This window comes from Podarcis filfolensis (assembly GCF_964270895.1).
Source record: "Podarcis filfolensis genome assembly, chromosome: 13".
Classification (NCBI taxonomy): domain Eukaryota; kingdom Metazoa; phylum Chordata; class Lepidosauria; order Squamata; family Lacertidae; genus Podarcis; species Podarcis filfolensis.
The window spans coordinates 48,089,457-48,110,210 of NC_139615.1; the positions used below are offsets into that span (position 1 = coordinate 48,089,457).

Sequence of the window (20,754 nt, forward strand, 5' to 3'; positions counted from 1 at the left end):
CCACCAATCCCTGAAAACATAACTGAACACAGGCACTGAGGTTTCAGAGACTATAGGATTCCCCATACTATAGGGTCACATCCCATAATTTGGGTTTTTCCAAGTACAGTCCTAATTCTGTAATGTTACAGCACCTTCTCTTCTTTTTTTGGGGGGGGGGGGTTCTTACTTCATTTTTTAAAGTCATGGGTTACTGATCACAGGAAGGCCCCTCATGGTGGAAGAAGTCCCATTCCCAACCCAGCCATTTATGAGAGAAAACATACTGGGGCCCAGCGAGTTTGCCTGAAAAATGACATCTCCTCAAGTCATCAGGAATCATTAAAGGCCTCAGCTAAGGAGTTCTGAATGAACCCAGAACTCTACATAGCAGGGTTTGGGACAGGGCAATGGCTCAGGAGTATAGCATGTACTTTGAATGCAAAAATAATACAAAACACCCCACCCCTCCAAAAAGTCCTTGGTTCAAACACTGGAATCTCCAGGTAAGGCTAGTTGAAGATTCCTGTCTAAAACCCTGGAGAGCTGCTGTCAGAACAGACCAAAGGTAGTCAATGTGGCGGTTCCAAATGTTGTTGGCCTCACATATAACCGCCAGCCATGCTGGCAAGGGTTGATGGCGGTTGAAGTCCAACCAAACTGATCGTGATGGGCCAGTGGTCTGATTCAGTGTGGATCAGCCTCTTTTCTGGGATCATGGCCTTGAAAGATGAACTCCTTTTGAGTACTGCAAGGCATCTTCTCCACGTATATATTTTGCACGGGGGTGATGTCATACTTGCTGCAAATCTACACCTGCGAAGGAAGATCCCTTTAAGATCAGAATGTGCCAGAGTTGGATGGCTCAAAGCATGTGAAGAGTTCCTTCCCCCCGCTTCCCTATCTTCAGGTAGAGAAAAACATTTGAAATCCAGATATTACAGTGGCCTTCCTGCCCCTCCCCCCCAAAAAAACTTATTAGGCATTTATTTCTCTTAATAGCTTAAAAGGGTAGAACAAAACAGCGCATGAATCAGGCCGACTCTAAGCGACTAAATGCATCGACACGCTAACCATTCCAGCTCATTTGCATAATTATACTTTAGATACAATTTGCTTACTCCTCCACCTATAATCAACACTTGAGGAAATGCCAATTAAGCAACATTGTTTCCCCAGCCGAGCACTCCTGCTTCCATGCCACTGCCCCCATGTAATTACTAGATCGTCTTCTTCCCAATAATTCTCCTACGGGTGATCCCAGGGAAAGTGATCACATGTCCTATCACTGCATGAACGGGGCTGTGCCAAGGAGCACAACGACTAATTTTAATCCGTTGTTTGTAGGGCTGTCTTAAGCATATGCAGTGCCGGGGTGCAAAAATCCGCCCAGCGTCCCGTTCCCCACCCGCCTTCTGGACGGAGCTGCAGGTTACAAATCAGGTAAAGGTAAAGGTACCCCTGCCCGTATGGGCCAGTCGCGTCCGACTCTAGGGTTGTGCGCCCATCTCACTTAAGAGGCCGGGGGCCAGCGCTGTCCGGAGACACTTCCGGGTCACGTGGCCAGCGTGACGAAGCTGCTCTGGCGAGCCAGCACCAGCGCAGCACACGGAAACGCCGTTTACCTTCCCGCTATAAAGCGGTCCCTATTTATCTACTTGCAATTAGGGGTGCTTTCAAACTGCTAGGTTGGCAGGAGCTGGGACCGAAAGACGGGAGCTCACCCCGCCGCGGGGATTCAAACCGCCGACCATACAATCGGCAAGTCCTAGGCACTGCGGTTTTACCCACAGCGCCACCCGCGTCAGGTAGGGAGTTACAAATCAAATAAAATGGCCAGGGACTCCGCCAAGCCAATTTCTTTGTCGCCTGTGTTGCCCTCCCTGCTCACATGTTATCCTCCGTCTCCAGCAAGGCACCTACAATTTGGGAGGCAGAGAAAGGGAAGGAGGAAAGTTAAGGCTGGTGGCTGCCGGGCACCCAAGTGGCAATCCTCTGCAGCCAGCTCATAAAAGCCCATCAGGGGACCCGGTGCGCCTGCTCGCTTTGCTGCCGCGGCACCTTAAGACTTTGACAATGACTCTGCCATCAAACGCTGGGCAGGAGGGCAGGGGGTTGGGGTGGAGAGCCACCCGCAGCAGAAGAGCCCGTTGCGGCGATCCGACCGACGGGCGGCCTCTTCCCTGGACTCAACTCTCGGGCCCTGGACTCTCAGCCTGGCGCCCCTGAGAGCCCAGCGCCCGGATGCCCTGCACCTCTAGTGCCTATAGGTAAGACGGCCCTGGTTGTTTGGAAGCCATTTGCCAGTGTTGTGACTCAGATGCAACAAGAAACTGTGGCTATCTGCAACTTCCTGGCTGGTTTCCCTGCTCACCCAAGAGAGGCAAGCAGGAGCAAAGAACCTGGTGTGGCTGCATGCAAGTCGTACATTTGATCATCCAGATGTGGCCACATTGTGGTTGAGCTTTTAGGTAATAATCACCAGTAAGAGAATACCAAGAAAGTCCTGTGAAATTTTGGGATGCATACACGGCACAGCGGCGTAATCAATATTGCTCAGCAGAATTAAATGTATCAAAGGTCTGTTACAGGGGGTGAAAACTGTGTGTGTCAGATTAAAGCCTAGCAGAATCCAAGATTAATTGCTGTGGTAAGCGACACATTTTGCCTATGGTCTCAATTAACCTTGCAAAACCAATATTTTCTGAAGCAACCTGACTAATCTGAACACACTCCAGCAACGGTTTCACGAAAGCCAAGGATGAAAATCCTGTTGATTCAATTACTCCCTAAATTTGTCACGTAAGCAGGCTTTAATATGAATAAAAATAGGGTTATTTTATTTTTTAAAAAGCTATCTGACTTTCAGAAGTTATCTGAAGACAGCTCTATGTAGGGAAGTGTTTAATGTTTGATGTTTGACTGTGCTTGATGTGTTTAATTTGTTGAAAGCCACCCAGAGTGGCTGGGGCAAACCAGTCAGATGGGTGGCATATAAATAATTTGTTGTTGTTGTTAGCCATTTTCCCCATAACAAACACTGCAGAGAATATAAATAGCCAGTCTTGCAGGGCTGGAGAGGGGGAATCTGAAAACTGGCCTATAGCATTAGACTTCAACAGGTGAGTCGAGATTCTCAGGTGGGTTGTAGTGCTATTTCCACCACCATTATGTTTACCTAGACCCAGTTAGGTCATAGGAAATGAAGCTTCTCCTCCTCCTTTCTCTCACTTTCTTCACACCGTGTGATAAACCAGGAAAGACATGTCTGAGCTTGCTCCAAGCTCAGAATGCATGCTTCAAGCTAACTTTCTCTATTTTGTACCCAAGGGTATTCTAAAGGTGTTCTCCACGCTGCTGCATGGAATAACGCATGAATCAGACCTTTGGATTTGTAAGTAAAGCATTTTAAGCTTGCTTAACAGTGTGTGGACTGCTCACTGCCAGAGGGGGAGAGAGGGCAAGACCAAATGGGATATGAAAAGGGGTCTGAAAGCCTATATTCCCATACTATGCGGCTGCTTAACTTTGTGACTTTTTTTAAACTTTGCTGGGGGCTCTCTCCCGCTGGAGAGTATGCAAAGCCCAGCATTTTGAACCCAGGCGTCCAGCTGGTTCTTTTGTTAATTAACCCACACATATGTCAGACGGATCTCATTATTTTCCTCCCACACATCTCACAATACAAAACCACCCTGCAAAGCAGTTTTTGCTCATTACTAGTATTAACGTGAACCACTTTGAGGGATAACAGTTGCGTGAAAAGGAGAATAAATAAAACGCAGTAAATAATGCAAATTTAAATTTAAGATGCTATGATTGTGGGTACCCCTACAAATGAGGCCTCGCGGGGACTGCAGCTTGTGGAAAAAGCCTTGCACGGCGAATTCGTCTGCACTCCTTAGCACTTGAATGAGCAAACATTGTTGCAGCATTAAATATCCTCACTTAGGAACCGATAAAGAGTCTTGTGGGACTTTAAACATTAGCAAGTTTATTATGGCATAAGCTTCATGGACTAAAGTGAGCTTGAATCTGATGAAGTGGATTCCTGTCTGCAGAAGCTTGAGCCACAATAAATCTGTTGGTCCACAGGACTCTTTTTGCTGCACAGCTACCCCTCTGGAACCTCAACTGATACATGCAGCAGACTCCTAACAATGGACTGTACCACTTCAGGCTGCCGACAAGAATTCTATGTTGCTCCACAAGAAACCTTCATGAAAATAAGGGGGGAAATACATTCAGGAGGAAAGGAAATGCTGGACCTTTCCCTCAATCATGCTAACTTTCTATGTGCAAGGAGGGGTTTGTTTGTTCGTTTTTGTTTGTTTGTTTGGGGAAGCATTTATACTTGTAAGACGACACATGCAATGTGCCAGGAAACAAATGAAAAGGCTTTATTGCTGATTTCTGCTGTGGGTCTTACTTGCAAGTAAAGGTAAAGGGACCCCTGACCATTAGGTCCAGTCACGGATGACTCTGGGGTTGCAGCGCTCATCTCGCTTTATTGGTTGAGGGAGCCGGCATACAGCTTCCAGGTCATGTGGCCAGCATGACTAAGCCGCTTCTGGTGAACCAGAGCAACAGACGGAAACGCCGTTTACCTTCCCACCGGAGTGGTACCTATTTATCTACTTGCACTTTGATGTGCTTTCGAACTGCTAGGTTGGCAGGAGCAGGGACCGAGCAATGGGAGCTCACCCCGTCGCAAGGATTCGAACTGCCGACCTTCTGATCGGCAAGTCCTAGGCTCTGTAGTTTAACCCACAGCGCCACCCGCGTCCCTACTTGCAAGTAGATTTGGTTATATCAGGATTTTATTCCTCTGAAGCATTAAGAGCACCTACACGAATGCACTGAAATGACCCAGTATGGATCACTGGCCATTAACCACGTCCAATTTCCTTGCCACCAGCTCTGTCAGAGGAAGCCTGGGCTGTCACCAGGCGAGAACAAGTGGCAAATGCTGCAATGCTTCATTCGTATGGGCAGCAGTATGCTTGGAAATCTGATTGGCCTCTTTCTGAGCAAGTATGTAAGACAATCAAACCCAGTTTAGCACACGAGTTTTGACATATGAAATCATGCTCGATCAGCGAGAGTCGGAAAATCACGGAGGGGGACTGAGGGGGAGAGCACTGCTAAAAACCAGCGTGGAAGGGGGAAAAAATAATGCAGTCCAGTCGTGAGCTAAAAGACAGGGAAGGTCTTGTCCGAAAGGGGAAGTGAGAAGAAAGTGTAAAGAGATGAGAGGACTGTATAGACCTACAGTATCCCCAGAAAAGCAGAAGTTTGTTTTGTTACATTTTCAGCCTATAATGAGCTCCCAGCTCGTGGCTCTACAATTCTCCGTGCAACTTATCCATGCAGTTCAGACTTACAAAGTCAGGCGCACACAGTAGTAGCCCACAGAGAAAAACATCCCTGCTCTTATCTAGAGATGTACCACAACCTGCTGGCAGTGCACAAGCCTCCTTGCAGTGTTGCATCACAAATTCTGTCCTCCTCACAAAGAGCACGTGTTGCGGTGTGATCATCACTGCTTGTGTGGGTGGGAGCGATTGAATCGCCACAACAACCCGATTGGTGGTCCCTCGGTTGCTGGGGTAATTCTGGTCATTGGGATTGTTCATGCGCCAACCGAGGGACCCATATCTACCGCTGCACATTGCGTTGAGCTTCCTCGTGCATCGGATCACTCTCTCACCCTCCCTATATCTAGGGTCCATTATGACCTTGCTAGGGGCGTGGGTGGTGCTGTGGGTTAAACCACAGAGCCTAGGGATTGCCGATCGGAAGGTCGGCAGTTCGAATCCCTGCGACGGGGTGAGCTCCTGTTGCTCAGTCCCTGCTCCTGCCAACCTAGTAGTTCGAAAGCACGTCAACGTGCAAGTAGATAAATAGGTACCGCTCTGGCGGGAAGGTAAACGGCGTTTCCGTGCACTGCTCTGGTTTGCCAGAAGCGGCTTAGTCATGCTGGCCACATGACCCGGAAGCTGTACGCTGGCTTTCTCGGCCAATAAAACGAGAGCGTTCCACCAGGCCAGAGCCAGAGTTGAGAAGGCCCTGGCTCTAGTTGAGGCTAATCTAACTTCCTTAGGGCCCGGGACCTCTAGGGTGTTGCTATTTATGGACCTTAAGGTCCTCCGTGGGGCATACCAGGAGAGGTGGTCCCGTAGGTGTGAGGCTCCTAGCCCGTGAAGGACTTTAAAGGTCAAAACCAGCACCTTAAATCTGACCCTGTACTCCACCGAGAGCCAGTGCAGCTGGAAAAGCACTGGGTGAATATGCTCCCATGGCAGAGACCCCATGAGGAGCCTCGCTGCAGCATTCTGCACCTGCTGGAGCTTCTGGGACAGCTTCAAGGGCAGCCCCACGTATAGCAAATTACAGTAGTCAAGCCTGGATGTGACCGTCACATGGATCCCTAGCTAACAGGACCAGTGGTCAGGGATGATGGGAGCTGTAGTCCCAAAACATCTGGAGGGCCGAGATTGCCTATGCCTGGTCTAGACCCTGCAGCCGTGTTAAAAGAGGTGCTCAACTGACCCAGAGGGGGAGAGTGGGAAGAAAAGATGGCAGCCAGGCCCCAGGAAACAAGGAAATGAGGAAGGGAGAGGGGACGTGTGGTTATTATGGGCTATTGATGACCTGTGTGATATGAAAACTAGGCAGTGAGCCCAGGCCATGCTTCCTCTGGTTGGCTCCAGCACGTCAACCGCTCAGGGAGATCACATCCAGGGCTTCAAGCTGGGATCTCCTATATGTGTTCATGTGCTGTTCCCTGTGTCTAGGTCTCCTCTACAGGTGGAGAAGGAAATCATGTGGTTTGCATTTCGCAATGGACCAAGCCCATCAGCTGCTCCCAAACCTGCTTGCGGATCAGAAAACAACTCCCAGTGAAATTACACACCGTTCTGGATTTTGCAATGCAGTTTCAGCGTACAAGCGGCACACACAGCAACACATGTTTTACATTAAAATGCAGGTCTTGCGCAAACAACGCATTAAGCTGCATAGACAAAATATGTATACAGATCATTGTGTGCATCCGTTCAATGAAGCTGCACAAAATAAGATGGTATTATGCTGCTCAGTCCAGAATTCTGACAACTGAGATAACAAATATGCCACTCTTAATTTTTTGCCATGATCTGCATCTATCTACCTATACACAGACATATATATTTAGAATAGACCAAAACACATTCAAAAGTCGTAAAAGCCCCAACCTTGTTTGGAGAGCAAGACAGCATTGCTCTCCTGAATCAATATCGAAATCTTCACTAAGGATAGCTTTGGTGGATGTGAAACAATTGGGGCTAAAGTACTGGCAATATGACTTAAATAGTTTTTTTTTAATAAAAAAAATCCTCCACAGACAATGTGCACATAAAAAGATCTTTTGTGCATAATAAATTAAACTAGAAATGCAAACATAAAATACATAAAGAAATATCGCTTATGAGCAAAACGTCAGGAGAACATTAATTACTGTTAATGCTGCTATAAGGAGAAGCATTAGGCAAAAGAGATGCATAATTATCAACACCAGAAGCTGAAATATGTACAGACTTGAGTATGGAAAGCAAATTTTGCTGAAGAAAACTGCTTTTTTGCATTATTGAGTGTAACAAAATCAGGCTGGCAGAGGGGGGGGCACAGGTTCTCCATTCCGGAATTAGTTTTTACTAAGTTGGCAAATCTGCTTCTTGGCTTTACCTCACTGCAGGTAGGACTTCGCACAACTGAATTTTCCTCCATACAAAAAATAAAAAAAAATCATTTGTGTACAGTTTTAGGGTGCAGGCTATCCAAAAAGGTGTCTACTGGACATTTTGTTATTTATGTGCAAGGAAGTTTGCATAATTGATATGGCAATGCAAGTCCCAACTTGCTTTCCAGCTGTACCCCACACAAGTTTCCCTCATTGGTAAGAACAAAGCTCCACCAAACTCTTTCTTCCAAAAAGACTTGTCAGTCCCACGGGATAAAGGTAAAGGTAAAGGTACCACTGACCGTTAGGTCCAGTCGTGGACGACTCTGGGGTTGCGTTCTCATCTCGCTCTATAGGTCGAGGAAGCCGGCGATTGTCCGCAGACAGCTTTCGGGTCATGTGGCCAGCATGACTAAGCCGCTTCTGGCGAACCAGAGCAGCGCAGGGAAACGTCATGTACCTTCCCGCCTGGAGTGGTACCTATTTATCTACTTGCACTTTGATGTGCTTTCGAACTGCTAGGTGGGTAGGAGTTGGGACCTAATAACGGGAGCTCACCCCGTCGCGGGGATTCGAACTGCCAACCTTCTGATTGGCAAGCCCTAGCCTCTGTGGTTTAGACCACAGTGCCACACGCGTCCCACAGGATAGGCAGATAGCAAATAACAAAATGGAAAAAACACAAATACACAAACACACACATGCCCCCCCCCCCAGATGAGGCTATTGCCTCAAATTTTTCTGCTCATTTGCATTCCCCCAAAAGGCAGAGAGGCTGTGCTAAGACAGCTTGCCTGTATACTCCAGGATCTACATGCCCTTGTTCAATTTGGGGTTGCACAAAGGGGGTAGGTGAGGAAACATGAGGAGGTGAAATGCAGGGGTTGGATAAGCTAGGAAGCGACTTGGGGATATTTCCTTCCACTCAAAGCAGCTCAACAGCAAACCTAAGCACTGACGAGAGCCTAAAACCAGACTTGCCAACATATCATTAAAAAGCTACTAATCCACGAATATTTGCAATAGCCACTTGCGTGTCAAGGTCCTGCAAGCCACCCCTAAATAATTCACAATTCACACATAATTTTTATTTAAGGTTTTTGGCATAATTTTGGCCACAACTTTATTAAAATACATAAATGTGAGTGGTTGCTTAGGCATTAGTTATGACTATCTGTCCCCACGCCCAGGGACAGAACTGACTTCCAGATTCCAGCGAAAGCCAGTAAGGGAAAACAATATTGGGGAGAGCATGGAGCCGGGCACCAGACCCTCACCTCTCCTCACATGCTCCCGGGGGCTTGCGCAGCCCTAAGCCCCATTCAGGGGTATGGACAAAAGAATGGCAAGCCCCTGGATTCCTTTAACGGAATTCCCTTTCTGCAGCAGCATTGGAGAGGCAGGCACCGCCAATCCTTACCCCTCCACCAACCAATTTTTTAACCAATGCCTAACCACAACCTTACAAGTTGTGACGATTTGCTACGCAGTAGGCAAAAACCAAATGGCACCAGCCAATCAGCCAAATGGACAAAATTCCTACCAGGCCCCTGCCCCAAAGCAGGCGACCCTATGACAGGCATAGCAAGGTCAAACGCAACAGCTGTAAAATTAGAGAGGGTGGGTGGGCGATCCGATGCATGCAGCAAAAGAGCCCAGTCAGTGCTGAATGACTTGAGTTTATAACCTTTGGTCCGCCCCCCTAAATGGCAACACCAAAATTTGCCCAGTAACCCAACTGCCCAATCACTGCGGATGGACATCCATACTAACTCGCCCAGCAACAGATGGGTGACCTGTCAGACCCCACCGCAACATGTGCTCTCTATGAAGGAGAACACGCTTTGTAGCCCAAGAGACAAGACGCAACTTTGTAAAGCTTTTCCACCTCACTTAACAGGCATCCAGGGGAGTGGCAAAAGGACACAACATTAGCAGTCAAATTAATTAGCAGTGTGTGATATCCTAAGTGTGTTTGCCACAGTTTCCATAGGAAAACTTGGTGCATAAGCAAAGCGAAACCTTTTAAAAAATGTTTTGGACGAATTGCCAAATTATAAATTTGCAGGCAAATAATACACAGCTACGCCGCAATCAACAATTCAGCAAAGATGCTGTGGAAAGTTCCTAATTAAAGTTAATTAGGAACTTTAGGTCATGGTATTTATAGGAAACTAATACGCTGTCGTCTCAGCCCATTTTTGGTTTGCATCGGAAAAAAGCGAACCCATGGTATTTGTGGCGGGAAATGTTCCCTTTAGGCTCCGCTGTTTCCAAATGCAGCCCTTTCCACGCTCAGAGTCTTTCCATCAATGCTTTATTTCCATGCTACGCAATCAGCTCCCAGTAGAACAATTAATGTTGCGTGCTAGGGTTTTTTTTATCCTCTAAACTTGACCTGTTTTTCCACTATACCTTAGGGTGCAATCTTCCTTCTGTTACTCACATGAATGGACTATTCAGAGTCACAGAATTTCATCTCAAGTGTATTTGTTCTTGTCTCCATTTTTTTTTTTTTAATAAAAATATACAGAATTGAATATGAAGTTGCTCCAGGACTCCCAATTCAGCCATTCCAAACATCAAGCATGATAACGAAGAAAGCCGCAGGTGGGGTTATGACCACAACTGTCTGAGGCAATCATTTCTTCCATTAGAGGAATAATCGCCAGTTTCAGTGACACTTCAAACAGTGTCTGAGCCATACAGTTTCAAGCAGCCAAGTGCCCTACCTCTCTCTCTATATATTTTTTAATAATCAAAACCAGGTATCCCAAATCAATTCTACACAGAACTGTACAGTGGTACCTCGGGTTACAGACGCTTCAGGTTACAGGCTCTTCAGGTTACAGCCTCCGCTAACCCAGAAATAGTACCTCAGGTTAAAAATTTTGCTTCAGGATGAGAACAGAAATCGTGCAGCAGCGGCAACAGGAGGCCCCATTAGCTAAAGTGGTGCTTCAGGTTAAGAACAGTTTCAGGTTAAGAACGGACCTCCAGAACGAATTAAGTTCTTAACCCGAGGGACCACTGTACAGTGGTAGCTCAGGTTACATATGCTTCAGGTTACATACGCTTCAGGTTACATACGCTTCAGGTTACAGACTCCGCTAACCCAGAAATAGTGCTTCAGGTTAAGAACTTTGCTTCAGGATAAGAACAGAGATCGGGCTCCAGCGCCGCGGCAGCAGCAGGAGGCCCCATTAGCTAAAGTGGTGCTTCAGGTTAAGAATAGTTTCAGGTTAAGAACGGACCTCCGGAACGAATTAAGTTCTTAACCCGAGGTACCACTCTACTGGCAAAAATAGTGTGAATTGTCATCCAATATTATAAAATTGGGGATTCAGCTTGATTAATCAATATTTATTTCATCAACATAACCTTTTGCAGATTGCCATGAAACTTGACATTTTTTACCCCTAATCATATGCCATAAGTTTGCCATCTCTTCCCAACAATTGCAGAACAATCTATTATATTGTTCAAGGATGAAAAAGTAAGAATCCTTTAATAATACACTCCTTATTACAGCAAGAATCAGAGAGCACAATGGAATACGAGTTTCTATGGTTTCCTTACAGAAACATATGATTTCCAAACATAAACCTCTTCTGCTACCTTAGGCAGGGTTTTGGTCCAAGGGACTGCAAGGCAAATTGCTTCGCAAAGCCCAAGAGAGGACATATAAGGCATATCTGCTTTTCTGACCAGTTACTCCGAAATTATGAGCCCTCCAGCAAACAAAAGAAGTGACCGGTTTAGCACAGGGTCACCACACAAATTATAAAAGTGATATTTTTAAATGATAAAAAATATTTCAGTAATTAAAATTATTCATGGACTAGCAGGTACATTTCAGAGACAACTACAACACCTTGCATCCTTAATCTGGCACACAGTTATTCATTTATACTGCAAATGAAACAAATTGGCTTTGCTGAAATGCTTTTACTTCCAATATCCCCCTCCCCAAAGTCCTTCTTCCATTGACAACCAAGGAAACATTTAAAATGTGCATTCTTAGTTATGTCAGCCTCCCCTTTCTGCTGTGAGCTCCTAGGTTGTCCTTATCAACCTTTGTGGGGTTTGGCTGTGTGCATCTGAACACCAGCTGTGTGTTTGTATTGTGGGGTGGGGGGTTACACTGTTGACTATATGCCCTGCATATGAGCTTTCTGAAAATATCTGGCTGCCTTCTTGTCTTACTGGACAATGGATTTCTGGTCTAATCCAGCACAGCTCTTATTTGGCCTTATGGCTTTCTGATGGACATGAACATTTTGATAAAGTATCCTCTTTCATTTTGCAAACGTGAATGGGGATGACCAAATCAGTCAAAAGCGCTACTACTGCTGCCAATTTGCTTTGCAAGCGGTAAAATATAGCCAACGCTCCTTTCATCAAATAGTCAAATATTAAGAATACCCCAGTACTTTTAGAATCGGATGACACACGGTGATGTCCTTTCATTTCTGGTTCATTTCTTTAATATCAAGAAACTTGGCAATCACATAAAATTACCATACCTTGATTTAATCAATAAATAAGCAGTCCAGAAAAAAAACAGCAAAAATGTATTAAAATCTGCAATCCAATTCTGCAAGTGATGCATGCCCACATATCTGTTCATAGATTTCCTTGTTAGATTGGATAAAGTTGTGTGCCTGATTTGAAGGACCCAATGCCATCCCCATTTGCATGGCAAGATGTTCGTGTCAGGTGCAGGAGAAAATTTCTGGCCATCTTATGCAACACGGAACTTAAGACCACTGCATTATTTGGTCTAAATCCTTAACACATTTAAAAGAACACTACTCACCAAGTTCCCTGAATGACCCTCTTGCTTCTTAGTCATTAAAAAAACCATTTGCTCATTTATAAATACAAGTAATTTTATACCGCCCTTCGATCACATTTCCAGGACAACCCACAAGAAATAATAATTCAAGTGTAAAAACAAAATTGTTACACCGCAACCAGAGCAACGACGGACGGCCATTTATACAGCACAAGCAACTCAACCTCCAGGTCAATAGGCAAGTATAGCCAGAGAAAGACCAAAGCCATATTTACAATGAGTCAAAGCAAAACGGCAAAAAGTGTATTATTAGCAGCAGCTGATAGAACACTGGATGGTCAGAGGTAGCCATGGAAGACTGCAAGAATGCTTGTAAGAATATAGCGGACTTTTGTACAAAGTGCATTTGTATCATTAAAGGATGGGTTTCCTTTATACCTAGGCACTCCTGTCTCCACACACCTGGAGTTCATCGGTGCAGACAAGCAACCACTTACTAAGCATAAATTGCAGACTATAACTCGAGAGACAGATAACAACAATCCCTTGGCGCCCTTGTCTGCTTTCTGTGCAATTTTGGTCCACATTATGATTTACTCTGTCCATGGGCTGCTGCCACAAATATAGCTGTACTCACAAGCCCATAAAATAAGACCAAGGTGTCTGGACCTTTGCAATCCAGTTATTTGCTTAGGGCTGACTCTGTCCATGGCCACATGCAAATCTACATTTGTTTCTAGCTTAACACAGCCATGGCCATCTACTCAAATGCAGCCACAGCCATCTGCTTACAGTCATTTAAGAAAAGCAGAGTAACAATGTCACTTGCCTATTTATCTGAAGGAGGAGGCTCGGTGTGAACTCTGGCATCGCGAAAGTCAGAGTTTGACAACTAAGGGCTAACTCGTGCATGCGTGCACATTGCTCTGTTCTTTATCAAGTGACAACTTGTGGCTGAGTGCATGAAGATCCTTCACCGAGAAGGTAAAGGTAAAAAGGTAAAGGACCCCTGGACAGTTGTCCAGTCAAAGGTGACTATGGGGTTGTGGTGCTCATCTCGCTTTCAGGCGGAGGGAGCCGGCGTTTGTCCACAGACAGCTTCCCGGGTCATGTGGCCAGCAGGACTAAACCACTTATGGCACAATGGAACACCGTGATGGAAACCAGAGCGCATGGAAATGCCTTTTACCTTCCCACCACAGCAGTACCTATTTATCTACTTGCACTGGCGTGCTTTCGAACTGCTAGGTTGGCAGGAGCTGGGACAGAGCAACAGGAGCTCACTCCGTCGCGGGGAATCGAACCGCCAACCTTCTGATCGGCATGTCCAAGAGGCTCAGTGGTTTAGACCAGAGTGCCCCCAGCATCCGAGAAGGTAGGGTGTTGATGTACTGCAATAGTTCCATCTATGCTGCTATGTGCATGTGTGAAATAAAAACACTGCCATCATTATGATAAGGAATGTATCTATTCACTCTGACATTGCATAAAGGATCTGCATATGTAATAGCATTCGAAGCTGATCATCCAGCTATACCAGCCAAACTATTCCCAACATTAAATCCTTACCCTGACAAGTGTTGTTCTTCTCTTCGTAGCCTGCCTTGCACATGCATTTCCCAATCGGCACCAGCCATTCCCCTTCGGCACTGCAGTGCATCCGTGGGGGTTCGTCTGTCACAGAGTGGTTCACACACGACCCCAAGACTTCCAGAAGCTGAGAAGAATCCGCTCCGGTGATGGTGTCGGGGAAGATGGCCAAGTTCCGAACCACCACAGGGCACTTCTTATAGTACACCCTCACAGAGACCAGCGCGATGCAGGCGCCCACATCTTGGAAAGCAAGGTAAAATCCCTTTTTGGTCAGAGGCCCAACATCTCTCACCTCTGTGTTCAGCTTCATGACTCTATCTCCAAGGTCTAGCTCTGTGAAGCTCTCATCCGCCGCAATGGTATCAATCTTGATGTACTGGTTTTCTTTTACGTTCCTTCCGTCTTCGTCATCCGATTCAAAATAATACATATTAAAAGTCTCTTTGCAAGTCCCAAGTCCTCCAGGAAGGCTGTTGCAGTCCCTGAGGGTGAATTTCAGTTCAATGAAGATTCGAGAGGCTCCTTTGTTGGAGATCCAGCTTGTCAGAAGCCAGTTGTTCTGACTCTGTTCCATGACTCTGCATACTTGATATGTGTGGATCGGCGCATAATTCTCATCCACCTCGCCAATTTCTTCCCACTAAACGTTTGGGGGTGGGGAGGGAGGAGAGAAAAAGAAGAAAAATGAAAGCACACATTTAAAAAACAGATTGCAAATGTCTGTAATTCTAAGTTGGTAACTGTGCTAGACCTCAGTAAGCAGAAGTGAAGTATGTTTGCAAAAGTTGGGTGTCTGCCAGATATTCTAAAAGCTAAATTGGGAAGGTGGGGGGAGAGAGGGAGAGGGAGAGAATGTGACCTGATTCTGCCAGTAAGAAGAATCCTGTTCTTTTGGGCGCATTCTGACCACCTCCCCCCTTTTGCACATGCTGACACATCATTACCACTGCTTCATACATTCCAGAGCGGAGACGTAACACAAAAAGAGGTTCTACTACATTGCTCTGAGAATCCCTGGGAGAACACACTTCAAATTAAGTTAGTAATTGCAGAGGGGATGAAAAGAGGAAATGCCCAGGTCATACACACATAGGCAAACATGGAAAGCCAGGGAAATCTGCTTCTTATCTTCTACAGCAACCAGGAACCAGTCACCTGGTCCAATTTTTCAAGTTGCCTATGGCAACGGGGCACCAAGTTTTCCACTTGCCTGCCAGTAAGCTCTTCCTTTCCCAGTTACTGAAGTGTTAAACTTAGACCAAAAGCTGAACTACCCATTACTGTTCAATTAATGCATTATAGGTTCTAGCTTGATGCTCCCTCGACAATGGGGAAGAAATTGTTTAGTGTGGCGTGTGAAGCTCGTAAGGAAGCAAACACCTTCTGCCGTGTGTCCAACAATGTTCTCATAAAATCTCCACTAAGGAAGAATCACATTGTTTTCTGGCTGGTTTCTCTTATGCCACACTACTTAGCCTCAATGATTCCTTCCATCCTCATGTTGTGTACTTCTACTTTGGTACTTGGCGCTTATGTCTATTAGTTCACGGTAGCGATCCATCAAAAGCACACACGTTATGAATGGGTAACAAATGGTTCCTCCTTTTACAATGATCTAGCCACAAAGGAGCCCACAAATAGAACTTTGTAGGGCCAGAAGCTCCTGGGAGACTTTTAGCTATTAGTTCTCAAAGCCATGTTATAGGTAAATCCTTAGGCTCACTCGGATTATCAAACAAAGACACCAGCCAGGAATATAGGAGCAAAACAGCAGCCAGTAGGTCTGGTCTTCATTTTAAAGGACTGTTGCCCACCACATGGGAGAAGCAAGAAGAAGCCCAGAACAAAGGATGGCTCCCATTTTTATCATTTTTACAAAGATACCCACAACACCCCTAAAATTACATCATGCATACATCACAAATACATCACAAATTGGGAGGGTCTGGTGACAGAAACCTGAGCATCAGGTTTGCCCCCATCCTTCCCTTGACCTCCACCTCACACCCATCAAGTAAGTTTGAAAAAAAATATTTACAAGTTCCTGGTTTGTCCTGACCAAGAACCTAATCCATTCCTGATGGTTTGCTATTGTCCACAGGATGACTACCTGTCTGGCGCCCATTTACCAGGGTGCCAGTGATGATCTCTTATGCAAAAGGTTGCTGTCTACCTGATCCCAGGTTTCAGGGATTATAGCTGTCTTTTACCAGTTCCCCAAGTCCCCCCTTCGGTAGCCATCTTTTCCCTGAGCAGAACAGCGTTGGAAATTGTGTGGTGCCGTGTGTGATGTGGTGCTTTGAGGAGACATTGTGTGTGAACAAAGTGGGGGGGGTGTTACACGCTGCGTACTGCAACACCCCCCCATCATTATAAAAATTTCTGAAACGGCCGCTTGAGAAGAGTCTCCCACCTGTCTTCTGTGCAGTCTGCCCACCTGCTAACTCATCGCACTACCTGTCTGCTTCTGGCCAAGGGATATTTGCTACAGCTGTCTTGCTCCTCTCTGCCGCGGCCAGAAGTGTGCTGCCAGAGGCTGAGCAGGCAAGAGGTTGCGATCCAATGGAAAGCTACTCTCCGCATCTGGTTGAAGCAGCTGTGAAAACGGCTACAGACATTGTGAGGGCTCATTTACGGCCTCCTGAGCACCAGTTCAGCCCAGCAAGAAAATTATTTCTGTGAGGCATGGGTGCGGATGTGGGGGCCTGATCTAAAGGAATACAGTGGTACCTCGGGTTAAGAACTTAATTCGTTCTGGAGGTCTGTTCTTAACCTGAAACTGTTCTTAACCTGAAGCACCACTTTAGCTAATGGGGCCTCCTGCTGCCACTGCGCTGCCGCCACACGATTTCTGTTCTCAACCTGAAGCAAAGTTCTTAACCTAAAAGACTATTTCTGGGTTGGCGGAGTATGTAACCTGAAGTGTCTGTAATCTGAAGGGTCTGTAACCCGAGGTACCACTGTAATGAAATTATTGTTATTGTTCCTGTTATGGAATAGGGCATCCATATTTTCATCGGAGAATTGTTGGAGAGTATGTTCTCTGTTCTTTTGGGAAAGCGGGGAAACCTGCTGACAAATATTCAGCCAGTGATGGCCAAACTTGGCCCTCCAGCTGTTTTGGGACTACAACTCCCATCATCCTTAGCTAAAAGGACCAGTGGTCAGTAAGGGTAGTCAAAATTTATTGCTCTTGGGTATCTCAGCTGTGGGCTTGAAAAGGGATTACACAGAGATGCTGAATATACACCAATAATCTTCCCCCAAACTTTCTTGAAATACATGCTTCAGCTTATTGTCGGTTAGTTTCTCATATTGCCTGGGAGAGACCAAAAAAAAATAAAAATGGGGGGGCGTTAGTTGCAGGCCCATTAAGGGGAAATGCTGTGACAAAACACTGGTCCATTCTTAACCTGAAACCTTTCTTAACCTGAGATACCACTTTAGCTAAAGGGACCTCCCGCTGCTGCTGCTGCACCGCTGCCGCGCGATTTCTGTTCTCATCCTGAGGTAAAGTTCTTAACCCGAGGTACTACTTCCGGTTAGCAGAGTCTGTAACCCGACTGAGTCTGTGTTCAGGATGGAATGATGGAAGCTGCAAGGTCTGAAGAGCCAAAGCTTCCCCACCCCTGGAATAGATGGACCCTTGGTCTGGCTTGCCCAGGCACCCCCAAACTCGGCCCTCCAGATGTTTTTTGGGACTACAATTCCTATCATCCCTGACCACTGGTCCTGTTAGCTAGGGATGATGGGAGTTGTAGTCCCAAAACATCTGGAGGGCCGAGTTTGGGGGTGCCTGGGCTCTTCTTAAAAAGCTGGAGGGGGAGGAAAACATGGGTCTCAAATTTTCAGATCTGCCTAGCAACAATATATAAAGGGGAGCAGAGGTATTGCCACCAGCCATTTTGAACAGAATATTCAGCAGAGATGAAAATAACTGCCCCTTTCTCTCCCGTCTGGCATTGCTGCAAAGTTACTTGAGAAGGAAACAAGATGAAAAAGCAGCAGCTCCTGCTGCTGCTAGTGAGTGAAGGCTGCTTATCTCTGCAAACCCACAAGGGAGATCATCAAGATCTTATCCAGGCACCCTGACCTTTCCCTATTATTGTACCTTGATTCCTATCTCAGTGCAAGACAGCAACTTCCAGTCTACCTCCCACCACCAAGCCATTCGGATCTGCAGCACAAACAAGACTACAGCTACCTCCTGAGATTTCTACTACAACCCACCCACTGCAAAAGGTTTAACATGCCAGACATCAGTGCACTTTCAATGAAATAAAGAGAAGGAATCACCAGGCATTGAACTGATCAAACGGCTATGAAACTTTTCAACATTATAAGAAGGGGCTTAACATTGCTGCTATACTAGTTTTAGGTTGCGTTTTTGTTTCAGTGATACAGTCATACCTTGGGTTACAAACGCTTCAGGTTGCGTTTTTTCAGGTTGTGGACCGCCAAAACCCAGAAGTACCAGAACGGGTTACTTCTGTGTTTCGGCAGTCGCACATGCACAGAAGCGCTAAATTGCACTTTGCGCATGCGCAGAAGCGCCAAATTGCAACCCGCGCATGTGCAGACATGCCGCTGCTGGTTGCGAACGTGCATCCCGCACGGATCACATTTGCAACCCGAGCGTCCACTGTATATCATTTGTTTGTTTTTGGACTGTACACTGCTTAGAGATTTTTGAAATACTAAACAGCGTATAAATGCTTTTCAATGAAATGAAATCACTACTCAGGCTAAAAATCTCTCGCGTTCAGAATCCTGATTCCGTTTCAAAGGCTTCCAGAAAAAATCCACAAGCAGGCCTTGAAGGCAGCAGCCCTGTTCTTTTTTTAAAAAAAATAAAATACTTTTTATTAATTTTTAACATAAATATACAATTTTGATCCAAATTTTAACAAATTCCATACTTTTGGACTTCCTTCAACTTCTCTGACAATCATCCATATTTAACTCTTGCGGCAGCAGCCCTGTTCTTATCACCTGGTCGGCTTCCATCTGTCCCAAGAGACAATGGAGGGCTCCTCTGGGGGTTAAGTCAAACCAGTGCTGCACCAAAACGATCTTCCCAGAATGCAAGCCTGGGCAGTGTGTATGGAGCTCCTGGGATGCCCAGACGACAAGACTCCCCTCTCGGCCTCGCTGAGTTGGTCCGAAAGAAAACAGAGCAATACATTTGGCACCAGCGTTGACCAAGCTGCAGGAATTACCAGAAGGACCAGCAGTGGAGGAAGCCTGTTATGTACTGAGTTGAATAGGATCCAAAATGCAGCAGTCTGATTGGTCCTAGAACAATAGGATTCAGAATACAGCAATCTGATTGGTCCTAGAACAATAGGACCCAGAATTCAGCAGTCTGATTGGTCCACAGGAGCCACCCAATCCAGCTGCAGGTGGAAGTGAATCTGCAACCTAATTGGCCTACAGGAGAATCCCGGAATTAGCCAATCACGTGGGGCCCACTGTGTAAATAATGTATATAAAGCAGACATTCTGGGGGAACTTCCATTCCTCCTCCTCACCACTATGAGCTGAATAAAGAGCATGAAATCCACTCTGGACTCTGAGTATATTTCAAAGCCTCTCAGGGACCTAGGGCACGGCAAACCACCCACAGGAGCAGGGCAAACCGTGGGGCCTCTTCTGCCCTACAGCTGGGGGGGGGGGAGGCAGTAGACGGACGGCTTGGAGCCAGTGGCCGGTGGCCATTTGGGGCGATTGGCATGGTGACTGGCACCCAGGGGGGCGATCAACGCCCGGGGGGGGGCAGCACAGCGATCCGCCATGGGGAGATTTTGTCACCCCTCTCAGAAATGACACCCGGGGTGTACCACCCCCCCTGCCCCCTCTTCCTACACCCCTGAGAAGGAGGCACACACAAGATGCCCTCCAACCATCTTAGGGGCTCCACTCCCCTAAGTCCTTACACCTTTTCTTTTCCCGAAGATATCCCTCAAGGCAGAAGGTTTAGGATCAGAGTTTTTCTTTTCGCAGATGGGCTAGCTTCCCAGGTTGCTGATCCCCATCTGCTCCACCTAAGACCCCTGAATATGGAGGATCCATTTAGCGACCATGGATAATAGCCATTAATAGGACCTGCCCTGATTGATTGATTGATTGATTGATTGATTGATTGATTGAGAGCTCTGCACTAGAAGCACATTCCCCATCCAATGGCAGGGAGTGCCATATGTTTACAATCAGAAAAGTGATTTAAAAGAAAAACCAGCTAGGACGCCACATAACAGAAAAAGAAACTGCGGCACACTTGAAGGGCTTTTACCCAGTTCAATTTGTCTGAGCGCCACATGACTGCAAGATCCGTAACTTAACTATCTATGAGATTAAACCCCAGAACATGTGACATTAATTTGATGCTAAATGTTTCTTCCAAGTCTCTAACAACCTGAGAAGGAAAACATACATGCATTTCAATTACCTGGTGTTAAATCATTTATATAAGCAAGGCCTATTTCTGAATCGTAAGTGTTCAGGGGCGAAAAACAGCGAGTGAGTGAACGGGAGGGAGGCTCACAGCCCCTGCCAACCGCGCTATTCACTTCAGATATAAATGCACAGTGATAAAGACCAAGATATCACACGTACTACTAAAAATACAAGGCACACAGCATGTGGCAGACCAGCCTGAGGTTCA

General features: G+C 46.2%; 1 protein-coding gene across 8 annotated transcripts in view; it reads right to left on the bottom strand.

The window, feature by feature from the left end:
- The window catches only part of EPHA5 (EPH receptor A5), a 245,320-nt gene that overhangs the window by 174,927 nt on the left and 49,639 nt on the right, over positions 1-20,754 (bottom strand). For all 8 annotated transcript variants that reach the window (XM_083582599.1, XM_083582598.1, XM_083582595.1 and 5 more), the window contains exon 3: positions 14,067-14,730. In XM_083582599.1, the coding sequence (XP_083438725.1) occupies positions 14,067-14,730 (664 nt within the window). The remainder of the gene's footprint in view (positions 1-14,066; positions 14,731-20,754) is intronic.